We start from the raw sequence: 20,395 nt of genomic DNA, 5'->3' as shown, positions 1-20,395 counted from the left end.
AAACTCTCCTCCATCTGAAAAAGGGTTTCGATGGAGCCAAACAGCATATGATTAATGGATGTAATGAGTTAATTAAATCGTTACGTGAGATACAGTCACATATTTTCTATTCTTTGTTTTTCCTCGAACCGCTCCCACCACACTAGTATAACGGGGGTTAACTATCTTGATTGTTCTTCTGGCTGCTCACCATCAGAACCAGTGCGCTTGATTTTAGGAAATTAATATTGAGACGGCAAACTACGCTTTTTTAAAAAAACAAAAACGTTTTAAGGGACGCAAAAAATATATAATACTCATTGACTGAACTGAGCGTCGTTTCAACGTCTTTAAATAGTATTTTAGCTGAAGAAGTGACGCGCGATCCCACAAATTATGCGATGGTGTTTGAACGTTGTTGAGCCGGAGTTAAAACAAACACACAGTACGTCGGGAGACGTTAAACGGAACTCTACAGACTAGGCTACTCAGACAGTACATTCATTAAACAAAATAATATATCCGTTGTACGTTGTAATAAATGCCACATTTGTCGTGCATACATTCAAACCCTGTATGTGTATTCTACTAGTAACTCCACACCACTGCGTTTTCTGTGCGCAAACAAGCGCTCCCAAAGCACTGCCCCGCCCCTCCCACTTCTGCTAAGAGAAAGGGACTTGAAAGCCAACAACATATTTTATGACGAACTAGCATTTTTTCTTTTAAAGAGTCTCTCTTTAGTGCTTTTTCATCAGTATGTAACCCACGGCTCTTTTATCGCTGCTAGTTTTCTGTTCCACGGTAAGCTATTTGTACATTGCAACTTAACTTTATGCTAGCTATTTGTTTATTTACCTTCCATTAGCTTGTTAGCCGTGAAAGTTAGCTAAGGAGTGGGAGGCTGAACTTCTCTTAGCTAACGCTGAAGATTAGCAAGAGCCCTCAACAGCTAGCTAAGTAAGCTACGATGGCCAGTCAGTTTCAGTGACAGATGTTTTAGTGTCCTGTGACAGTAAAGTCGCTCTGACTCTAAGTACAGTCTACTAGTATAGCATACGACACATGCTCGTCTCTCAGCTCTTCGGAACTAGTTGGGGAAGTACTTGTAATGCTTCTTGCAAAAAGGTAACAGTATCCATCTGACCCCACTTCCCTTCTCCATGTGTCATTTGTTTACAGTCCTCCCTCCTTCAGCTATACCTTGTTGAAAGCCAGAACAGAGGAGAAAATGGATGTGTGAACAGCTCAAACAGAGAGGAGAAGGCAAGAAAGAGGCTCCCTATCACTTGTCGCAGCCCAGGAGCTGGAGCCGAGAGAAGGAAAGCTAGCGAGCATACGACTTGTGCCACGATGTCGGATCCACAGGCGAAAGGAGCTCCAGGTGAAGAGGGGAACATGTCAGAGGTCACAGCAGGACACGTGTCCAGTAGTACTCATCAGGTACCGAGTGGAGCATCTGTGCCCTCGCCTGTGGCCTCCATGCAGCCTCCTGCCACCACAGCGACAGAGGATGAAGATGAGAGTGAAGATGAGTCCGAAATCCTGGAAGAGAGTCCCTGTGGCCGCTGGCAGAAACGCAGAGAGGAGGTAACTTCTTCCACGTCATGTGTGCCATGAAGCTATCATGAGACACATCACATTTCTCCATGTCAATCCAAAGTGACTTCTTGGACCTGATGACATCAGACTCATGCTGCTCAGTTGACTTTAACGGTGAATTAACAGATGCAGATTTTTCCTATGGTTAAAAACTGCATTACATTTAAGGATGTAAATATCTTTTTCTGCTGGCCCATCATCATGGCCTTGCTCTATTCTCACATACCACATCTCTGCCTTTCAGATTTGAGTGTATCTCGAAATCGTAATTATCGTAATTAATCATACCAAATGTTATCAGACTCAAGAAACTGGCAAACTCAAGATAATATTTGTTCTACCCTTTTCATGTTATTGGTCAGAGGGACTGTATAAGTCACAGGTATCAAGTATCTTGACGGCAACACTATACTCATCTAGCCGGTGTGTCATCCTACCAATAGATTTAACCAAGTGCCAAAAAGGAATGGCTCCTCACAAGTTGGTACCTACACGATTATTTGAGGAAGTTTTCTTACAAATGGCTTGTCATTGTCAGAATCTGAATTTAACGCCCAAATGGCAAGAATGAAAGAAAGAAAGGACAGTGTATTACATCTGAAACTAGAGGAGGATGATGTCAGTAAATATATGCTATTCAAGTTTTTCCTGTTAATTCTCTTGTGAGCTGTTTTTTCGAAAAACATGAAATACAATACAACATGTATTGTATTTCATGTCACTGTTAAAATGTATTATCTCATAGGTTTTTTTTCTTCTGTTTGTTTCTGCTGTAGGTGAATCAGCGTAATGTCCCAGGGATAGACGCAGCATACTTGGCCATGGACACAGAGGAAGGGGTCGAGGTTGTGTGGAATGAAGTCATGATCTCAGAGAGGAAGAACTTTAAACTGCTGGAGGTGAGGCCCAGTGTGACAGAGTGGTAATAAAACAGTCAGAGTTTTCCGCTTTGGTATTATGCACTGATTATTATGTAGTCTTGACTTTAGCTGTAATTCTTCTCAATATGGATTGGGACAGTAAACAATATTCAGTCAGCTCATCGTGATGTTGTGAAGATTTTACCTCACACGGTAAAAAAGGGACAGGAACACTGTTGTGTTATTTGAATCTGTCTTTATGTGCCTCTGTAATTAATGTGCCCTATAACATATTGTGCTTCATCATATGTTATTTTCCCTTTGTCTTTAGGAGAAAGTAAAGGCAGTATTTGATAACCTGATACATTTGGAACATGCAAATATTGTCAAGTTTCACAAGTACTGGGCCGACACCAAGGAGAACCGGGCTAGGGTGAGTCTCAGACCTGCAAAAACATCAACCGTAACTTCAAACTGAAACATTGACACAGGCTTGTTGTTGAATCTTTTGGCAGTATTCAAAAGTAAGTTGATGATGTCAGCCTACTAGGTTTCCCCTAATTTCTTTCTCTCCCTCAGGTGATTTTCATTACTGAATATATGTCATCAGGAAGCTTGAAGCAGTTTCTGAAGAAGACAAAGAAGAATCACAAAACCATGAATGAAAAGGTAATGACTGGCTGTATGTAGATATGAAAACCTTGCTGTAAATTACGAACAGATCTTATGAAAAGTACAATCCCTTTAATACAGCATGGCTAAGAGCCAGCATGATTAGTCTTGTAAGCACATAAATTTGAATCTGACTGTTTGCCAAGGAAAGGATCTGCATTTTGCACATATGCCATATACATTTGGAGCAAAGTTGAATAACATCCAAGTCAAAGTAACTTCACATTGGAAACCAGCTAGTAAGCATTCTGATAAGATGTTTGGTCCAACAGGCTTGGAAGAGATGGTGCACACAGATCCTGTCTGCTCTCAGGTCAGTTTAATATTTTCAGACATTATGTTCAATTCTATGTGCTCCCCAAGAGAAAAATGCACTTCATGGAAAACAATCAAATAAGTTTCTAATAGATTTTGTATTTGTTGGCTGTTTTTCCTGTACTGCAGTTATCTCCACTCATGTGACCCTCCCATCATCCATGGCAATCTGACCTGTGACACCATCTTCATCCAACACAACGGGCTAATCAAGATTGGATCAGGTATAGTTACACTGGTTTCATCCTGGAGGGATTAGTACTGGAGCTGAAGTGCTGTTAATGGAGTCAAATTATACTGAATTATGGATTTAAGGACTGGAAATATCAAATTATTATACAGTTAATTTCCATGACTACACAGCACCACTTTAACTGAATATTCAAGATTATTTTGTGTAAAAATGGAGCTTATATCACTTTCCGTTATTAAATGAATAACCCCGCACCAATGAAGTGGTGTGTGATATGTTTTTTGTAAGCAACTGTTGTGTATACATACTGCAATGACTCAAGTCCAGCCAAAGCTTCACTCCACATTGCTCTATCTAAAAAAACAGCTTTAAACCAACAACACAAACACTGTAGTTGACACAATCTGAAAGTAAAAATGATATCCCTCTTGTTCCTTTTTCTATCACATATTTTCTTTTTTGTGTTCCCCTACTTCCTCGGTCTGTACTGTTTATTCCATCTTCCTGCTTCATACTCCTCTTTCTCACTGTTCTCTGTCCTACTTCTCTACTGACTATGTGCCATGCTCTCTCCTCCTGTTGCATTATAGTTGCCCCAGACACCATCAACAACCATGTGAAGACGTGTCATGAAGAGCAGAAGAACTTGCACTTCTTTGCCCCAGAATACGGAGGTAGACATCCCCCAAATGACACTTTGTGTTATCTAAGGCCTGTCATGATAACTCCGTTAGCGACTTGTCATACATATATTATCATACATATATGTTTGACTAATCTATGTGTGTACATGATCTCAATCATTTTTGCAGACCTCAATATTGCCCACTGTGTTTACATGGTTATTTTTGTCAACTTAAGAATGTCACCAATGATTTAACCAACATGATGCCAGAATTACTAGCAGGGCTTTCCGTACAATAATCAGAGGTTATCGTCTATTATTTTTTGTGTATGTTGTGTGTTTTTTATGTAATTTATAATACAATAATATGTCCCAGAAATATTATTGTTATTGTAAATATTTCTGGGAAAATAAATGGTCCAACAAAATGTAGTTATTCTGAGTTGCTAACAATACTCGTTGCTATGGGCATACATTGATCAGTACTCAAAACTAATTTGTGTTTCATACCGAGCACTAAATACATTTTGTTTCACTAGGATCGCAGACCAAACACAAGTTGGTGTAATTACTGCGTCTATGTTCCAAGTAATGACTGACTTATAATAACATGTCTTTCAATTTTTTCCTCTTTCTCTCATTGCAGCTGTTGATGATGTCACCACAGCTGTAGACATCTACTCATTTGGCATGTGTGCCTTAGAGGTGAGACTCATTAGACGAGACGGAATGGACTGAGCCCTTTACCAATGCAATACTGTATGTTAACATGTGCATTGGTGTGTTGCAGATGGCACTTTTGGAAATCCAGGGAAATGGCGAGTCCTCTTATGTTTCTCAAGAGGCCATCAACAATGCCATACAGTTACTGGAGGACCCACTGCAGAGGGTATGTGTTTACATGTTTATGAGTATTTTGAAAGATGAAGGCATATTAAGCTCTGTGTTTGTTTATAACGTGTCTTGGAAAGTCTGGTTTGTGTATCTAAGAGGTTTGTCCAGCAGTGTGTGACCCAGATGTTTGTTTTTGTAGGAGTTAATCCAGAAGTGCCTCGAGTGTGATCCCAGTACAAGGCCTACAGCCCGAGAGCTGCTGTTTAACCAGGCTCTGTTTGAAGTACCGCTGCTAAAACTGCTGGCTGCACATTGTATTGTCAGCCACCAACGTGAGTCTTTAACATAAACTTACAAAACTGTTATGACACACAAAAACAATTTTGTTTTATCTGGTTTTTGACTGAAATAAATGGGTACCAGGTTGAAAAGGTCTTTAAGAAGACAGAGCAAGTACGTGACCTGAGCTAGAGTTGAAACTTGTGAGCTTGCTCAGCAGGAAGAGGTGCAGCTGAGCCTATATCCAATAATGTAATGTAGTTAAATATTTGTGTACTGGAGAAGGGGTCTTTCATGGTGTCCTTAGAGCACCAAGTGGAAGGGAGACAAAGAAGACTAGCTAGTGAAGAGACTCAAACATCCTGCAGCCTACAGACACACATCCTGCCTCTTACACATCATCAAATACCATCAATTAAAACAAGTATAAGTTTAAAAGCATTCATCCAAACAACCACTACCACCGAATCAGTCTATAATGATTTATAATTCACAGATATGATTCCTGAGAACGCCCTGGAGGAAATTACCAAGAACCTGGACCCCAACCTGGTCATTGCTGAGACGAAAGAGGACGTTCAGCTCAAGTAAGGACAAGAAGCCGGTATCCACACTTAAGTGGCAGTCAGCATCAGCTAGACACCTCACGATTGATAGCAGCAGTCATTCAGATACAATGTAGTTCAGTTAGAGGTACATAAAGATACAGTAATGTCTGAGGTATGTTTTGCTCTAGCAACATCGTCATTTTATTCTTTCATTCTAAATATGTTTAGCACAAGAAGATACAGTATGTGTTATTAATGTAATGACAGACCAAGTTATCAAAAGTACATTTATGTGTCCTATCTGTGTTTTATTGCTTGTATGTGTAAATTAAAAAATACAAAATATATTCTATGGTTTTAAGACCCTCAATGTGGATAATCTTATTTGATTTCTTATTTCTTTCTGTAGACTTTCACAGTTTCCTGCCTTGGAGCTTGACAAATTCCTGGAGGATGTGAGGTATGAAGCAAGACACTATCCGACCACATGGGGGCAGTATTAGACTATCTGACTGTTGTGGTCTATCTTCCATCATCTTTTGAAATATGATATTAATTAATTTTGTTATAATCGTCTTCTAAACCAATAATCCTGATGTTTTAATGTGATTTAACTAAACATTCAATATTGGACAAATTAAAAAAATGTTGTGGTGCAGCCAGTCCATCCTCCTCACTTGTCCGTCCTTTAAAATTGACTGTTACTCTGAATTTATAGCAGAATTTCTGCTTGTTTTAGCTGTCACTTTATGACCTTTTTTCTGTATGATATGAAATCATGATCGAAGAAGTGAACTGATCACAGGTGGACCATGATTTTAAAATCCAAAAGGAATTCCTTATTTTTTAATAGTTATTGACTATTGTGTTACTTTTGTGAGACACTGAAAAGTACAAAGTATTTTTGAATTAAAGTTTAATTGATATAGAAAGACAATCAGGTACTGTTTATTTACAAATAAACAATGCTGATACATGTTTTAGTATCAATGTGGCAATTTTGTTTAAAAAAGTAACGCTTTTTAAATGTTCCTAATTTCTTCTTTCATTTCGTACTTTCCCTACCTCAAATGTTCAATACTTTTCAAAACTCCCATCTCTTTTCAAACTCCTATATCCCCTCTCTTTCACCTCTCCATTTATTTGTCTCTCCCTCCTTCCCCGGACCAGGAATGGTATTTATCCAATGACGGCGTTTGGGCTGCCCTGTCCTCAGCAGCCTCAACAGGAGACTGTTAAATCTCCCATTGTCGTCCCCCTGGTCAAGTCCCCCACACCTGAACCTGCAGAGCTTGAGACACGGCGGGTTTGTACAACTCATAATATTGTATCTCATAAAAGAAAGACGGAAGCATATTGCGGACATTTCACAAGTAATCATCCTGATTACATTTCTTTTTTTCAGGATCAGTCACTGAATCAGTATATTTACTGCGCAAAGTATCAACTATAGCTAAAACCATTCATATTTGGATTTCTCTATTTCTTTGGCAGGTCATTCATATGCAGTGTAACGTTGAAGCTGTCGAGGAGGGAGCAAAGTATCATGTAAGTCTCTTACAATATTTCTGGTTTAATAAGCTAATGTTTAACTAAATCCAAATGCAGCATATAGGTCACCCTCAAGCAGCAAGATATTGCTGGTATTTCCTAACCATACAGAGAAAAAAAAAAGAAAGAAAGAAAGAAAATAACCATCATTTTGCCTGCTGTTGTCTGTTTTTCTCTTTATAGCTAACATTACTGCTGAAACTGGAGGATAAACTGAATAGACATCTAAGCTGTGACATGTTACCTCGTAAGACAACCTCTTCTATCACCCACTGACACTTTCTCATTGTGACCTAATTGATACAGCCACCAGGGCTGAACGATATGGACAAAATGTTGTATCTCGATATTCATGCCAGATATCTCGATATCGATACGATAGGATATGACTACAGGTTCGGTGAAAACCAAGCATTTTTCAGAAAAATAAAGAGTTTATTTTAAGCCATATACAAATGGTTGATAGAGAAATCTTTACCAAATAATCACAAACTCACTACAGAGACAAATATATTTGAAGTAACAACAGTAAAGGGAGGGAGAAGATCAAACGAACTATGTGCATTTTTACAAGATGAACGATGACATCCTAATCTGGAGAGAAAGAGTGAGAGTGAAGATCGAGACTCGGCAGCTTCAGGTTATCGCTGGTAAAGTACCAGTGGAATTTAGAAAGACTAAGAAGTCAGAGAATTAACAGATCAAAACAGCGTAGACGGCAGCTATACGGTCTCAAATCTACAGAGCGAGCGGCCGCAACGTCCACTCCTGCTGCCACAGCCGGCCCTCAACACACACACCTGCCGCTTGCAGCCGCTCGGGAGGGCAGAGGCCCCGGCGCTGCTGTAGGGGAGCCGCAGACTGTGATGACTCTAAGCAGCAGGAGAATTACAATATAATATATTTCTCACCTTTCCCCTGATGACCTGAATAAGTCGCTAAATTTGTTGCTAGTCGCTTTTCAGAAATAAAGTCGCTAAGAGGGTCTGAAAAGTCGCTAAACTAGCTAGAAAGTCGCTAAGTTGTGTGTGCGTCTCAGTCTCCGTCTCCCTCACTCCCGCCCTCGTATGTTTGTCATTGGTTGGCTTCAGCTGTCGATCCACAGCAAGCATGAAATAAGGTTTGTGGTTGGCTGGCCTTAGCGGTGCATTCAAGGGCAATCGGAAAAAGGATGTTTGTTGGGACTGCCAGAGCTGTACGTGCAGGGCGAGCGGGATAATCTATATCGTTTATATCGTTGCTTTTTCGATATGAATATCTTGAATGTTCATATCTAGATATAGATACGATAACGATATATCGTTCAGCCCTAACATCCACTTTGTTGCAGTGTGCCCACAGTCTCAGCGAGCTCTCTCACAGTGATGTTCGCAATCAGACTTCATGACATCAGACTTGAGCTGGATGGTTTGTTTTCGGCACTAAAACAAAATAGGGCAGAGTATTTTTAAATAAGGATCTACCTTTGACATTTTAGTCAATATTACAGTTGCTCCTGCAGTTAGGAGATCATTTGATATTGTTAAATGTCAGACCTGTATCAGTGTCTGTCATCAAGTTTTATCCCTGTTTTAAGCACTTCTTCATGTGTGTAAAATCATTTTTGGGATATGGTAGGGAGTGACACGTCTTGCACACATATCTTTTGTGCAGGTAGGTTTACAGCTCAGGTTTAAGGCCAATGGTAGAGTTACATTTTACTAGAGGTGATGATAAATGAAATGGTTATTTCTGTGTGAATTACTGCATTGCATAGTCCCCCTGTACTCAGTACTCAGATTTTACCACACACAGAGTTTTAATGTACAGCACCTCTCCATGTGTGTGCACTGAGGCATGTAGGAAAGGAAAAGTGAGATTCCAGACAGCTCACAACTTGATGGCGTCACAATATACAGTATGCAAGACTTATTTTAGGCTTGGAGACTGACTGTCGCTTTCGTGTCATGAAAACCTTGGACTTCTATTTTGGACAAATTGTCCAACAAATTGTCCAAATCAAAAATTAAACAAAATGTTTCCAAAATTGTTTTTTTAATGACCAGGGTGGCTTTTAAACCCCAACGAACATGAAATCTGTTCAAAACACCGTCTTTGTAAACAACAGTCATTTCTCTGCCAAATTCAGGAATTTTTGCTTAACTTGATTTTATTTATTTATTTTAAAATTGAAGATTGAACCAGAGGAAGGCAAATGAGAAAAGAACATACAACATAACTGTTTCAATGGTCAGAATAATGTAGGCAGTATGATCCAATGTGCACATGCACACGCAGGTATGGTAGGCATGTATAATGTTGCAGGCTTGTGGGGAATGCCTGGCCTGTGAAAGGCTGCAGCGGACAGCTGTCACCTCCTGTGTCAAGATCTGACCATCTCTTTTCCAGGCTTTCATCTCCCTGTCTCTCATTCACATGCATATTTACACACACACACACACACACACACACACACACACACACACACACACACACACACTCTCTCTCACACACACTCACTCATATTAACTTGACTTAATGTCTTTGGCTCTGTATCTCTCTCCAACTGTTTCTCACATCATATGTCTTCTCTTGCACACTCACAACCTAATAACACTATCACACACACTTAACTTCACATCCATGTACACACACACACTAGTCTGTCTCATAGACACACCCTGTACACTCTGTAAACAGTCCCTCCTGCTGTTATCAGGGGATATTCTTAAAGCTGTCCTTATCAACACGGAAAAGTCCAAAGTCACAACGTGCAGGGTCACTAGCTAACTGAACCACTTGAATTTCACCCCATTGGCCTTTGGAGTGGCTCTCCTGCTCCCTGCTCTAAATCATTCACCATTGAAGCTTGTTTTTTCCTCAAAACTAGTGCCGCATTTTGTCAGATAATTTAATTTGATAGCACAAAGCGGAAACAAGGCAGGAAGCCTCTCCCTCGGCTCCAATATCAATAGCTGTGGGGTGCTGGTGTTTTTCTTTACTTAATGTCAAAGTGGTTGGATGATCCATCTCCTCCTCTTGTTTGTCTTGTCCCAGCCACATTCCTGATACTTTTGTTAATAGACAGCCAGGTTATTAAAAAGCAGTAGACCATGACAACTCCCCCACTGACAAGAGACCGTCAAAGAATGTCTTAATTTGTGGCAGTGTCTAAAATAATAATGAACAACACTTGTAGTAAATACAATCCATTTATTGAAAAATCTGAAAGGAGGTTCGCAAAGATATTAGTTAAAGTTTTCAGGGGAACAAGTTAAGGAAAAATTTATGTTAGAAAGTCCGGTTTGTGGTTGTGTGTTTTTTTTCCCATCTTTTTTTGCAGCGCTGCTGATATTTTGTTTAGTCTTCAGTTGGGGCGCTTTGTAGTTCACTTGTAGTACTGTCATTTCTTTCATGCAATGTAAGAGGAATAGCACAGTCAGAGAGTTAGTTATCTTGTAAAATGAAAGTTTTGCAGCTGCCTTGTAACAGGGATTATTGACTCTACTCTCGGTGGCGTAATCTTAATCGGTGCCTTTTCTTAGATACATTTGTTCCCGTTTAACTGTTGAATGTGGATCCTTTAAAGAAGTCTCGCCAGACATGTAGTGCCTCTTTCATAAGGTTAAACGGTCAAATAAAGGCAAAAGTCAGAATATCAGCCCAGAAACCAAAATCTTGGCTCTGAAACTGAGGGAAAGAGAATGGGCAGCCATGACATCAGTAAGCCTTTAATGACAAAGTTAAAGAGGAACATTTAAACAGCGACGTGTTTTAACAGGTCATGGCCTAATGAAGACCATGCTTGTTAAAACATGCTTGACTTCTCATTCTCCTGCTAGATAAGTCCCACTCTGTCCTTTCAGTGCTATAAGATATGATTTAATCAAAGCTCTCCTAGATGTTCATGAGAATATACAATTAATTTGGCACTAGCAAAACACGTATTTGGTTTAGAGATGCAAAGTGCAACACTTGTAACTGCAACTTGGTGTTTGTTAGTGGAAAACGGTTTTAAAAGCAGCATCTGGATCAAATCTACTGACTGTGGTATTTCCCCTAAGCCTGACCTTTTCCTCAGAAGGAGATAGTGAGTGATTGGTAGAGTTGATGTGAAGATGATGTTACATCTCTATGAATTATTGTGACTAACTCACTGGTGTGTGTTTCAGATGAGAATGTTCAAGAGTTGGCTGGAGAGTTGGTGGAGCTGGGCTTAATCAGTGAGGTGGGTGCTTTGTCTGTCAAAGGGAGATATGTGTGTGTGTGTTTGTGTGTGTGTGTGTGTGTATGTGTGTACACGTGCAAAGCTGCAAGCAAATGTGTGGGTGATACTTGTGTCCTATTTCTGCACAAAACTGTGAAAATTCTGTTGATTTTTAAAGGTGAGATGACCCCGATGACTCTCCTACATACCCTCAAACACACACACACACCCACCTTTCCCTTTAAGAGCCTTATCACAGTTACTGCTACATATACACTCCTGTGCCCACTCATCTACCCACATTTATGCTTAATAGTCACTCCATCGCTCTGTGGGCGAGAGTATATGTAGACCTTTGTCTTTATGATTCAGTCCTCTTAATGGATTTTCATGCCATGACTGTTTTACTGAGTTGTGTATGTGTCTCAGTGGTGGTGATGAGCCATATCTCCACTGTCTAACAGACAAGTGAATCTTTTCTGACGTCCTAGGTTCTTTAAAAATATTTGATTCTCTCTTTACAGGTGGACCAACAGAAAATAGCTTCTCTACTGGAAGAATCCTTCAGCCATGCTCTTCATTAGCGACACATTAGTACACTCTCTTAACCCAGTTACATGTTCTTTTTGGTTACTCAACTCGGTGACTGTGTTTAGTTTCTTTTTTTTTTTTTATGTCTTTTCTACTTAACTTTAGGTGGTACTGTGACCAAAACGGTGGGTTTTTCCTTTACTTTAGGGATTAAAACTTCCTTAAAGCACACAAAACCTTCAACATAAAGCCAATTTTAGAGTCCGGGTGACTCCAAAGAAGCCACCTGGAGTGATTTCACATTTTTATTTTAAAAGTCAAAACATACATATATGTGTGGAATTGTTTTGAATGAGATGGCTACTAAGTTGGCTGTTAAGTATAATTAAAAGGTGAACCTCATTAATGCTGCAACAGACACTTAATCACAAGAGTACTGACTAGATTCATCGCAGCTTTATGTTGAAACTCTCTTTTTCCTCAAACGCACAGTTGTATTTTAGTGTGAGGTGTTTACATTATGAATTGTCTAAAACATAATACAGACTGATTTAGGCCTCCACTGGACTCACACCACATACTCAGCTCTTGCTACTGTTTGACTTTTAAATTCTAATAGTCGATTCTGCACCTGTTGACCACCAGCAAATCTATCACTATACTATTATATCTCATCTTTCTACATCCCCACTTAATTTGGTTTCCCCTCTCATTTTAGTTTTTTCCTCATATGACCAAACATTTTGTGTCATTTTGACTTTTGTAATGTGTTTAGACCATCCAGTCATCTTAACAGGTTAAAGGGAAATTTTGCTGTGTTTTATGTGGAGGTCCAGTCAGTGTTGAAGTGAATTAATTCATAAATCAATTTGTGCGTGCTATGTTGACCGAGATTACGGAGTTCTCTTACTTTTTGGATGTCATTTTTGCTGTTGGAATTATTTTACTATTTTAAAAGCAAGAGAACATGTTATGTTAATGAGCAGCAGAATGCTCCCTGGCTACACAAAGGCTCAATATAAGCTCAAATAGCAGGAGCATAACTATTTCTCAGTCAACACAGAAAATAATGAGGAATTTATTGCTTCGATTGACTACATTTAGCATCAACACTGACTGGACACTGACATATAACGTGACAGATTTCCCCTTTGAATATACGTACTAGTTTGAAACTGGATGGCATTGGTGCATATTTTCTCAGTAAGACAAATACCCATAAGTAATAATTTTTAACGCCTTTGTGGCAAGCGTCATGCCAATAATCTCTGGAAAAAAATGGATCCCTGGTTACTTTGAGGTACTGTGAAGTCAGTGTTACTGAATTTTCCGTTTGCGTGTTTGTCTGTATAACTTGCTCAACTCTTCCGCACAAGCCTTAAAGTCCTCTTTTCTCAGTTTGGTTTTGTGATTTTAGTCATTGTTTTACCATTTGCTGCTTGTTGGGTTCACACATGCTTCTCTGCCTTTAAAAATTCATTCATGTGAGACGTGTGTACTGAACTCAGCTGCCATATGCTGTAGAAAGAGGACCTACTCCCGAACGTCATACATTTTATTTATGTCCCGGATACTGTATATTACATGTTTTTCTTCCCTTTTGTTTACTGTGATGTCACATGGAGACCACATTGTTGAGCGTCTGAGCCAATACACAACTCTTCTTGCTCCTATTCCTACTGTTTTCATTTGATCCCCATGTAATAAAACTGGGACCTGGTGGGTTGACATTACCCTTCATATAGTGCAGAGGCTAAGTACAGGATATGACATCATGCAGGTCTCGTTTAGACCTGTACTGAGATCAGGGAGTTACCTGTGTGACATTTTGGTTCAGAACTTGTTATGGACTACTGGTACTACTGTGTTTGGAAGCTCATACAGTATCTTACTTGGAAGAAAAAAACACATTCTCAGTGCAACAAAGCAACAATTTCGATACTATTTCTTTCAGCAATGTTTTGAAATTACCTTATAGTGTCTTATAGTAACATTTGAATTCAACTACTACTGTATGAGCTTGCAGACAAAGATTTCCTCTGATGCTGGTTGTTGAGTTATGTTAAGTCGCTTACCTCTCTGGTGAGATCATATTAATCCATTGATCTCCACTCATATCTTTTTTTTTTTTTAATCTATTCAGGCTTCTTTTGCGCTCCACTCTGCAATTTGTTGCTATACATCACATGTGTAGCATTGTGTGTAGTCCTTCTTCATACATTGTTTACTTCATTTCCTGTTTGTATGTGTATTTGTAAACTTGTAAGATTGTATACTCCAAAGATTTTAAAGTCAGCCAGGAGAATGTAAGTACACCACTTCTTGTGTAGAGAAGTGGTGAAAACCAAGCAATGTGATCTCTCTCTCTCTCTCTCTCTCTCTCTCTCTCTCTCTCTCTCTCTCTTTTCTCTCTTTCTCTCTCTTTTCCACCCAAAGTATTGGTGGTGTTGAAACTGGTTATTGAATAATCATAAGGGGTGGGCAGCTCTAGCCTGTCCTTGAGGATGTGAGCTCTTGGTTACATTTGGAAAGTCTTATATTTTGTATATGACATGAATGTCAGTAAATTTGTGTGTCTTATCTGAGACGTTTATCCGGTCAAAGTATGGCTGTTCTTTCAAATAAATGTGTGAAATGCTTGACTTTGTCTGCTTGACAGGTTTTAAAAGAAAGATTTCCTGAAATTATCCTTTTTGTGCTATTGTGTTTTTCTGTTTTTGGGTTTTTTTTTTTAGGTCTTGTGACGCAAAAGTCATTCTTGAGTAAAAGTAAAGATATCTTGTTAATAAAATGTCTGTGGTAATAGAGTAAGTTGCCCAAACGAATAGTACTTTAATTAAAAAATGTCCTCCTTTGTCTCTGATGCAACAATCTGAAAGTTAACTACTAACTCAAGTTATCAAAAAAAGTTAGTCACGTACAAAGCACAATATTTGCCTCAAAAATGTAGTGTAGAAAAAAAAAATGTAGAATGCAAGTTTAAGGTATACAGAAAACGGAAATATCGCAGTACAAATATCTCAATCATACACTTAATTATAATACTAAAATAAATGTACTTAGTTACATCCCATCACTACATGTAATGAATGTGTACAGACTGTTGCGCCCCTCAGCGTCCAGCAAGCTGCCGGTGATCCACAGGTGAGTCTGCTGACGTCATACAGGAAGTGGACAGAGGGACGTTGGAGTTTCTGTGGCGCTGGACAGGTACTCGAAAATTGCGGACGTTGATTTATTCAAAGTGAAACGAGTGATACACTGCAGAGATGTGCACCGCAGGTGAGTGATTGTCCGATTATAGATGCTAGTTTCACCTGATGAGACGCATGTGGTGATGTTACAGCTTCATGTGTCCGCCGTTAGTTCTCCCTCCTCGGGTGTAACAAGGCATCAGGCCTGCAGGTACGATACGCTTTCAGTTTGACAACGCTGCATGTGTGAGCTGTTAGTGCGTGTAGATTACTCTACTCTAGGAAGTGAGCTGTCAACATTTAACGAGACTGGCAGCAGATCAATAATTTGAAGGTTTTAAGTATCACTTCCATCCACTGCTTCCTCTTCTCTCCGACTGTCTCAGTGCACAGCAGGTCTCACAGAGAGAGTGAGGGAAGCCTTTCTATGCAAATGTCTTTGTCCAGACTTAACAGTACACTGTAGAGTAACGGCCTCCATGTGAACCAACCTGTTGACTGTGTTAGCATTTAGAAGACCCAAACAAAAAAGCATGAATTCTGAAATGTTAGAATAACTACTAATTCGTTGCAAGTGTTTTATTTGGAATGTGTGAGGTTTGTGGGCAATTTTGACTTCCTTTTCAGCTGAAAATCACATGTTATCATTGTATGAAAATATCATACTAATATAATATTTCATTTTTACTTCAGTTGACATAATTGAGTGAAGTAGTTCTATGTTTGCTTTACAAAATGAAGGCCTTTTGATATTCGGTCTACCCCTAATATGTAATGATAATAATTTAATTTGTATAGCACTCCTCCAAAGAGTGTGTACAAAGTGCTTTACACGGAGAAAAGGTGACAACATGATGAAGATTTAAAAGAAAAAACTGATTTTGCTAGCCTAACTTCCTCAGACAGGCTATTTCAAAGCGTAGTTCCCTAACTAAGAGGGCACTCTGTCGACTGGCAACTGGGAGTGCCTTCCTGTGGGGGCTACTCCTTTTCTGTGCTTGAAAAGTAAGCAATACAATCTTCAAATCTATTCTAAAACGTATCGGTAGCCAGTGCAGGTGTGCTAAGACTGGGTAATATGGTCCCTGCGTTTAGTGCCAGTTGAAATGCTGGCTGCAGCGTTTTGAACAAGTTGTAAACGTGAAATCGATTTTTGACTGAGACCGGTATAGAGTGAGTTGCAGTAGTCTTGCCGAGACGAAATGAAAGCAAGGAATACCTTCTCAAAGTCAGCATGAGATAAAAGTTTCCTGAGTTGAAGGAAACAGGACTGCACAACTCTCTTTACGTGCGCCTCAGAGTCAGGTCAAAAATCACACCTGAACTTTTGTCTGAATAGGATAATTTCAGTTTTGTTCTCATTTAATACGTACATTATATACATCGGAGCATGTGATATATGTTGCCTACTTATTTAAATGTATATCGCATAGAGCTTAGACCCATAAATCAACAGGGCTGATATTTACTTACTGCAGATATATCTCTGTAGCCTATATGTGGGCCAGTATGTAACAAGAAATTGCAGTAAATTGCAGTCACCATAGTTTTTCCAACCGGAGAGAAGAGAAATCATTATTGCATTCAAACTCTCAAATGTTAAGTGTTCAGTGTTTTTCTTTTATTTCTGTCATCCAGATAAAACCAAAAGGCAGAGGAGGCTGATGAGAAATGGACTAACGCTCATCCTGGTCGGCCATATTAACTTCATCCTCGGCGCTATCGTCCACGGCAATGTCCTCCGCCACATCTCCAAACCCAGCCAGCACATCACCACTGAATACACGGTGGCCAACATCATCTCCGTCACCTCCGGGCTGCTGGTGAGTTAACAGTCAAGACATTCATCTTTTGTTTCCACGTCGAACCCTCGGTGCTTGAGGCTGGAAGCAGTCTTGGTATATTTAATCAGAACTTTTCACCATCAGTAACCGTCTTGAATCCACTCCTGTGTCTCTGTGGGTCCCGTCATCAGAACAACACACAGTATATATTCAAAATTGGCATGAAAAGTGATTTGCACTGTTAGCTCAGTATAATGTTGTGTACTTTTTCTCACCAATCATGACTGAACTTGCCCATTATGATGGAGCTGGTTTTTCAGACTCTTTCACTAGTTGCCCTCGGGCAGGCTTCATTACACTGTGGTGTCGGATCAACTGGCAGCTGTTGATGATTAGATGGTGTTGATGTCACCTTTTCTTTGATATGTTCTCCATATTAGGTGCTCCAAACGGGCTATTACAGTGTTTACAGGTAATAACAGACAGAGCAAAAAGACAAGTTACAAAATATATCTTACTGGCTTCCCTTTGGTTGAACTCTCACTTACTGTTATTAAAAGAATAATTTCTGTTCTTGGAATCTGAGTCTTCTCAGCTTGGCACGCCACTAGAAAACGCCGCCTCACATCCTTGGGGCCAGGATTACTTCCTGCTGCACATGATTACAAACCCTCCTCAGTGGCAAAGCTGAGCTGAAACAATCGTCTTGTCATTTGAAACCCACAGAGCATTGTGTCGGGGATTATTGCCATCTTGCTGTCGAGGAACCTTCGTGTGATAAAACTGGTAAGATTTTCATTTGTTTTCAGCTTCTGATATGATCAGTTCAGTCATTCATTTTGTTTTTATAAGATGTCTCTGTCTCTGTCTCCAGCATATAGGACTTCTAATTACATCATTCCTGAACACCCTCGTCTCAGCAGCATGCTGCACTGGGCTCCTCTTGGCCATTAGTATCACCGTTGTCAACAATGGGCAGGGCTTGATGCTGGGATGTAATGACACGGGAGTGCCCATCAACGCTCGGTCACCTGTCAGTGCCAAATGCCCGTTTGATTCAACACGAATCTACGTGAGTACGAACCTCACATTCTCTCCGATTCTTCCCATTTCGCTCCGTTGAGGCTCGAAATTCAATAAAAGCATCACAGGAGAGACATTCAACCTCATACTGTTATACTATTTCACACTGTTTCTTCCTCGTTTACATCACTTCCTGTCCCCTAGGAAACCACGATGGCGCTGTGGATCCCTTGTGCTTTGTTGTCAGCGTTTGAGGCTGGACTGTCTGTCTGGTGCTTCATCGTTGGATTGGCTCTCCGAGGGCTGGCACCCTGCGGGAGACGCTTAATCAAAGAGGAGGTGTGTGTGTGTGTGTGTGTGTGTGTGTGTGTGTGTGTGTGTGTGTGTGTGTGTGTGTGTGTGTGTGTGTGTGTGTGTGTGTGTGTGTGTAGGCAGGTGTCTACCTAAATCTCTGTCTGAGTCAGTAGTGTACACAAACTCACACGCCTGGTCTAACTCAAACACACATACAATTTATCCTGACTTATCTCCTCCCACTTTGTCTGTCTCCCAAAATAAAAATAAAAACTAACAACCCCTTTCACTTTTGTGTTCCCTCCATTCTCTCTTGTAGTTGGAGGAAGATGCTGAGCGCTCTCCCCACAGCCAGCGCCTGATTGGACAGCGATCAAACCCTGACGCCTAAACAGAGCAAAAAGCAGGAAGGACATCACTCCATGTAAACGAGCACAGCCAAAACCCCAAAAGGCATCGCTGCACCTGTACTGTCGAGACTAGCAGATTTAGCAGAGTGTCACTTTCACTTATAAACCAAACAGTTTATATTGTGTCTGAAGCTGTGTGCAGAATATAGCTGGGTTCCTCTCAGTGCATCTACACCTGATGAAACACACATGGGTAAAATCATTTACAGCGAAGAATCCTAAAACTCACATAAACACATAAACACCTGTCTTCCAAAATGGATATTCAGTGTGTATTTACGTGTGTGAAAGCTACAACGAGATATAAATGCTGTCGTATCAGTTTCCATCCATTATCAATATGAAGCAATGTTTGTTTATGAAAAAAGCAGATTTTTATATCCAGCCACACTTTTTCAGCCTGTGTGAACATTTATGTCGGCAAAACACATTTTATTGGTCTAAATGTTTTTTAATATTGTATTGTTGTCCAGAGTCGAAAACCACTTCTCAATGTTTGCCAACATACCGATCATCATATATAATTATGTTTAATGCAAGCTGCTTATATCATTGGTAAATTTGAATGTGAAGTCATAGCATGTAAACTGTACAGTTTGCTATGAAGTACCAAATGATCTTTTATACTCCTTTAGATACAGTATGTGGCTTTAAACTAAATTTGACTTATTAAATTTGCCCTTCTTGAAAAAAGTTTGCATTATTAGCTAATAATAATAATAATAATTATTATTATTATTATTATTAGGTACAGCAACTGTACTGTGTTTGATATGTTTTTTTGTTTGTCATTCATTTTGTAAATTTGTTATTTTTAACTTTTTTGACCACGTCATAATTTGTTGTCGGCCTTGTGCTAGAATTTCTTTTGAATTTCATAGGAACATCCCTATGTGAAATGTAATTTATATATTAGAGAAACTGAAATGGCTCAATGTTTTAAATCATTTTCTGTGTGCATCCAGAGTTACAGTAGGTCTTATAACTTCACGTTCAGATTGAAATGCCATATCACAGGGATATCTTATTCTTCAAAAGTCCCCTTAAAATTGAACCTGTGCAGTAATACAATTTAGCATTGGTTTTGAATCATTGGGTCACATGACATGGAAGCTGTTGAAAAATGAACAATTGTCTTATACATTTTTTTTTTTTGCTAAATAAATTGTTGTGTTTCCGTTTTCATTTGCAATATTAATATTATTAATATTAGCTTAGACCTCAGACAATCAGATGATTAATGAAACGTGGAATATGAAGTAAATGCATGCCTATCTATGTAAAGACCTAAAACAGTGGTCTAACATGTTTTGTCAGATATCACAATGGCACAATATCTGAAACATGGTTATGTTCAAAGGGAGTGAAAATAACTTCTCGTTCTTGTTCTTTTCATCAGTTTTGTTTCAGCACTGTCAGAGAGAAATGGCACCTAAATCCAATTAATCTCGTCCCCTCGGACTCCCCAGTAAATATGAGTTTGTTAGAGTTATGGGAAAGGGCTTCTTTGGGAAA

At 39.5% G+C, this 20,395-nt stretch overlaps 2 protein-coding genes across 2 annotated transcripts; both read left to right on the top strand.

Moving 5' to 3' along the window:
- The first annotated feature begins 617 nt into the window (after window positions 1-617).
- On the top strand, window positions 618-14,817 carry LOC115580154 (nuclear receptor-binding protein-like). Its single transcript, XM_030414134.1, has 18 exons — window positions 618-783; window positions 1,162-1,569; window positions 2,358-2,480; window positions 2,773-2,874; window positions 3,021-3,110; window positions 3,386-3,426; window positions 3,558-3,652; window positions 4,212-4,295; window positions 4,893-4,951; window positions 5,037-5,135; window positions 5,280-5,412; window positions 5,856-5,946; window positions 6,317-6,367; window positions 7,078-7,213; window positions 7,402-7,455; window positions 7,642-7,705; window positions 11,610-11,665; window positions 12,169-14,817. The coding sequence occupies exons 2-18, from the start codon at window positions 1,333-1,335 to the stop codon at window positions 12,226-12,228; spliced, it is 1,575 nt and encodes a 524-aa protein (XP_030269994.1). The 5' UTR covers window positions 618-783; window positions 1,162-1,332; the 3' UTR covers window positions 12,229-14,817.
- Window positions 14,818-15,303: 486 nt separating this feature from the next.
- On the top strand, window positions 15,304-20,065 carry krtcap3 (keratinocyte associated protein 3). The gene is made up of 6 exons (XM_030413642.1): window positions 15,304-15,457; window positions 17,008-17,192; window positions 17,880-17,939; window positions 18,028-18,225; window positions 18,381-18,515; window positions 18,790-20,065. The coding sequence occupies exons 1-6, from the start codon at window positions 15,445-15,447 to the stop codon at window positions 18,859-18,861; spliced, it is 663 nt and encodes a 220-aa protein (XP_030269502.1). The 5' UTR covers window positions 15,304-15,444; the 3' UTR covers window positions 18,862-20,065.
- The last annotated feature ends 330 nt before the right edge of the window (window positions 20,066-20,395 follow it).

This window comes from Sparus aurata, chromosome 4 (assembly GCF_900880675.1).
Source record: "Sparus aurata chromosome 4, fSpaAur1.1, whole genome shotgun sequence".
NCBI lineage: Eukaryota > Metazoa > Chordata > Actinopteri > Spariformes > Sparidae > Sparus > Sparus aurata.
This window is presented reverse-complemented; position numbering and strand designations above follow the sequence as displayed.

Excerpts from the sequence above, each read along its gene's own strand:
- krtcap3 (XM_030413642.1), top strand. Across the intron at positions 17,193-17,879 it reads CCGTCACCTCCGGGCTGCTG|AGCATTGTGTCGGGGATTAT; the intron begins GTGAGTTAACAG and ends TGAAACCCACAG. Across the intron at positions 17,940-18,027 it reads ACCTTCGTGTGATAAAACTG|CATATAGGACTTCTAATTAC; the intron begins GTAAGATTTTCA and ends CTCTGTCTCCAG.
- LOC115580154 (XM_030414134.1), top strand. The coding sequence starts at position 1,333 with ATGTCGGATCCACAGGCGAAAGGAGCTCCAGGTGAAGAGGGGAACATG. Across the intron at positions 1,570-2,357 it reads GGCAGAAACGCAGAGAGGAG|GTGAATCAGCGTAATGTCCC; the intron begins GTAACTTCTTCC and ends TTTCTGCTGTAG. Across the intron at positions 4,296-4,892 it reads CTTTGCCCCAGAATACGGAG|CTGTTGATGATGTCACCACA; the intron begins GTAGACATCCCC and ends CTCTCATTGCAG.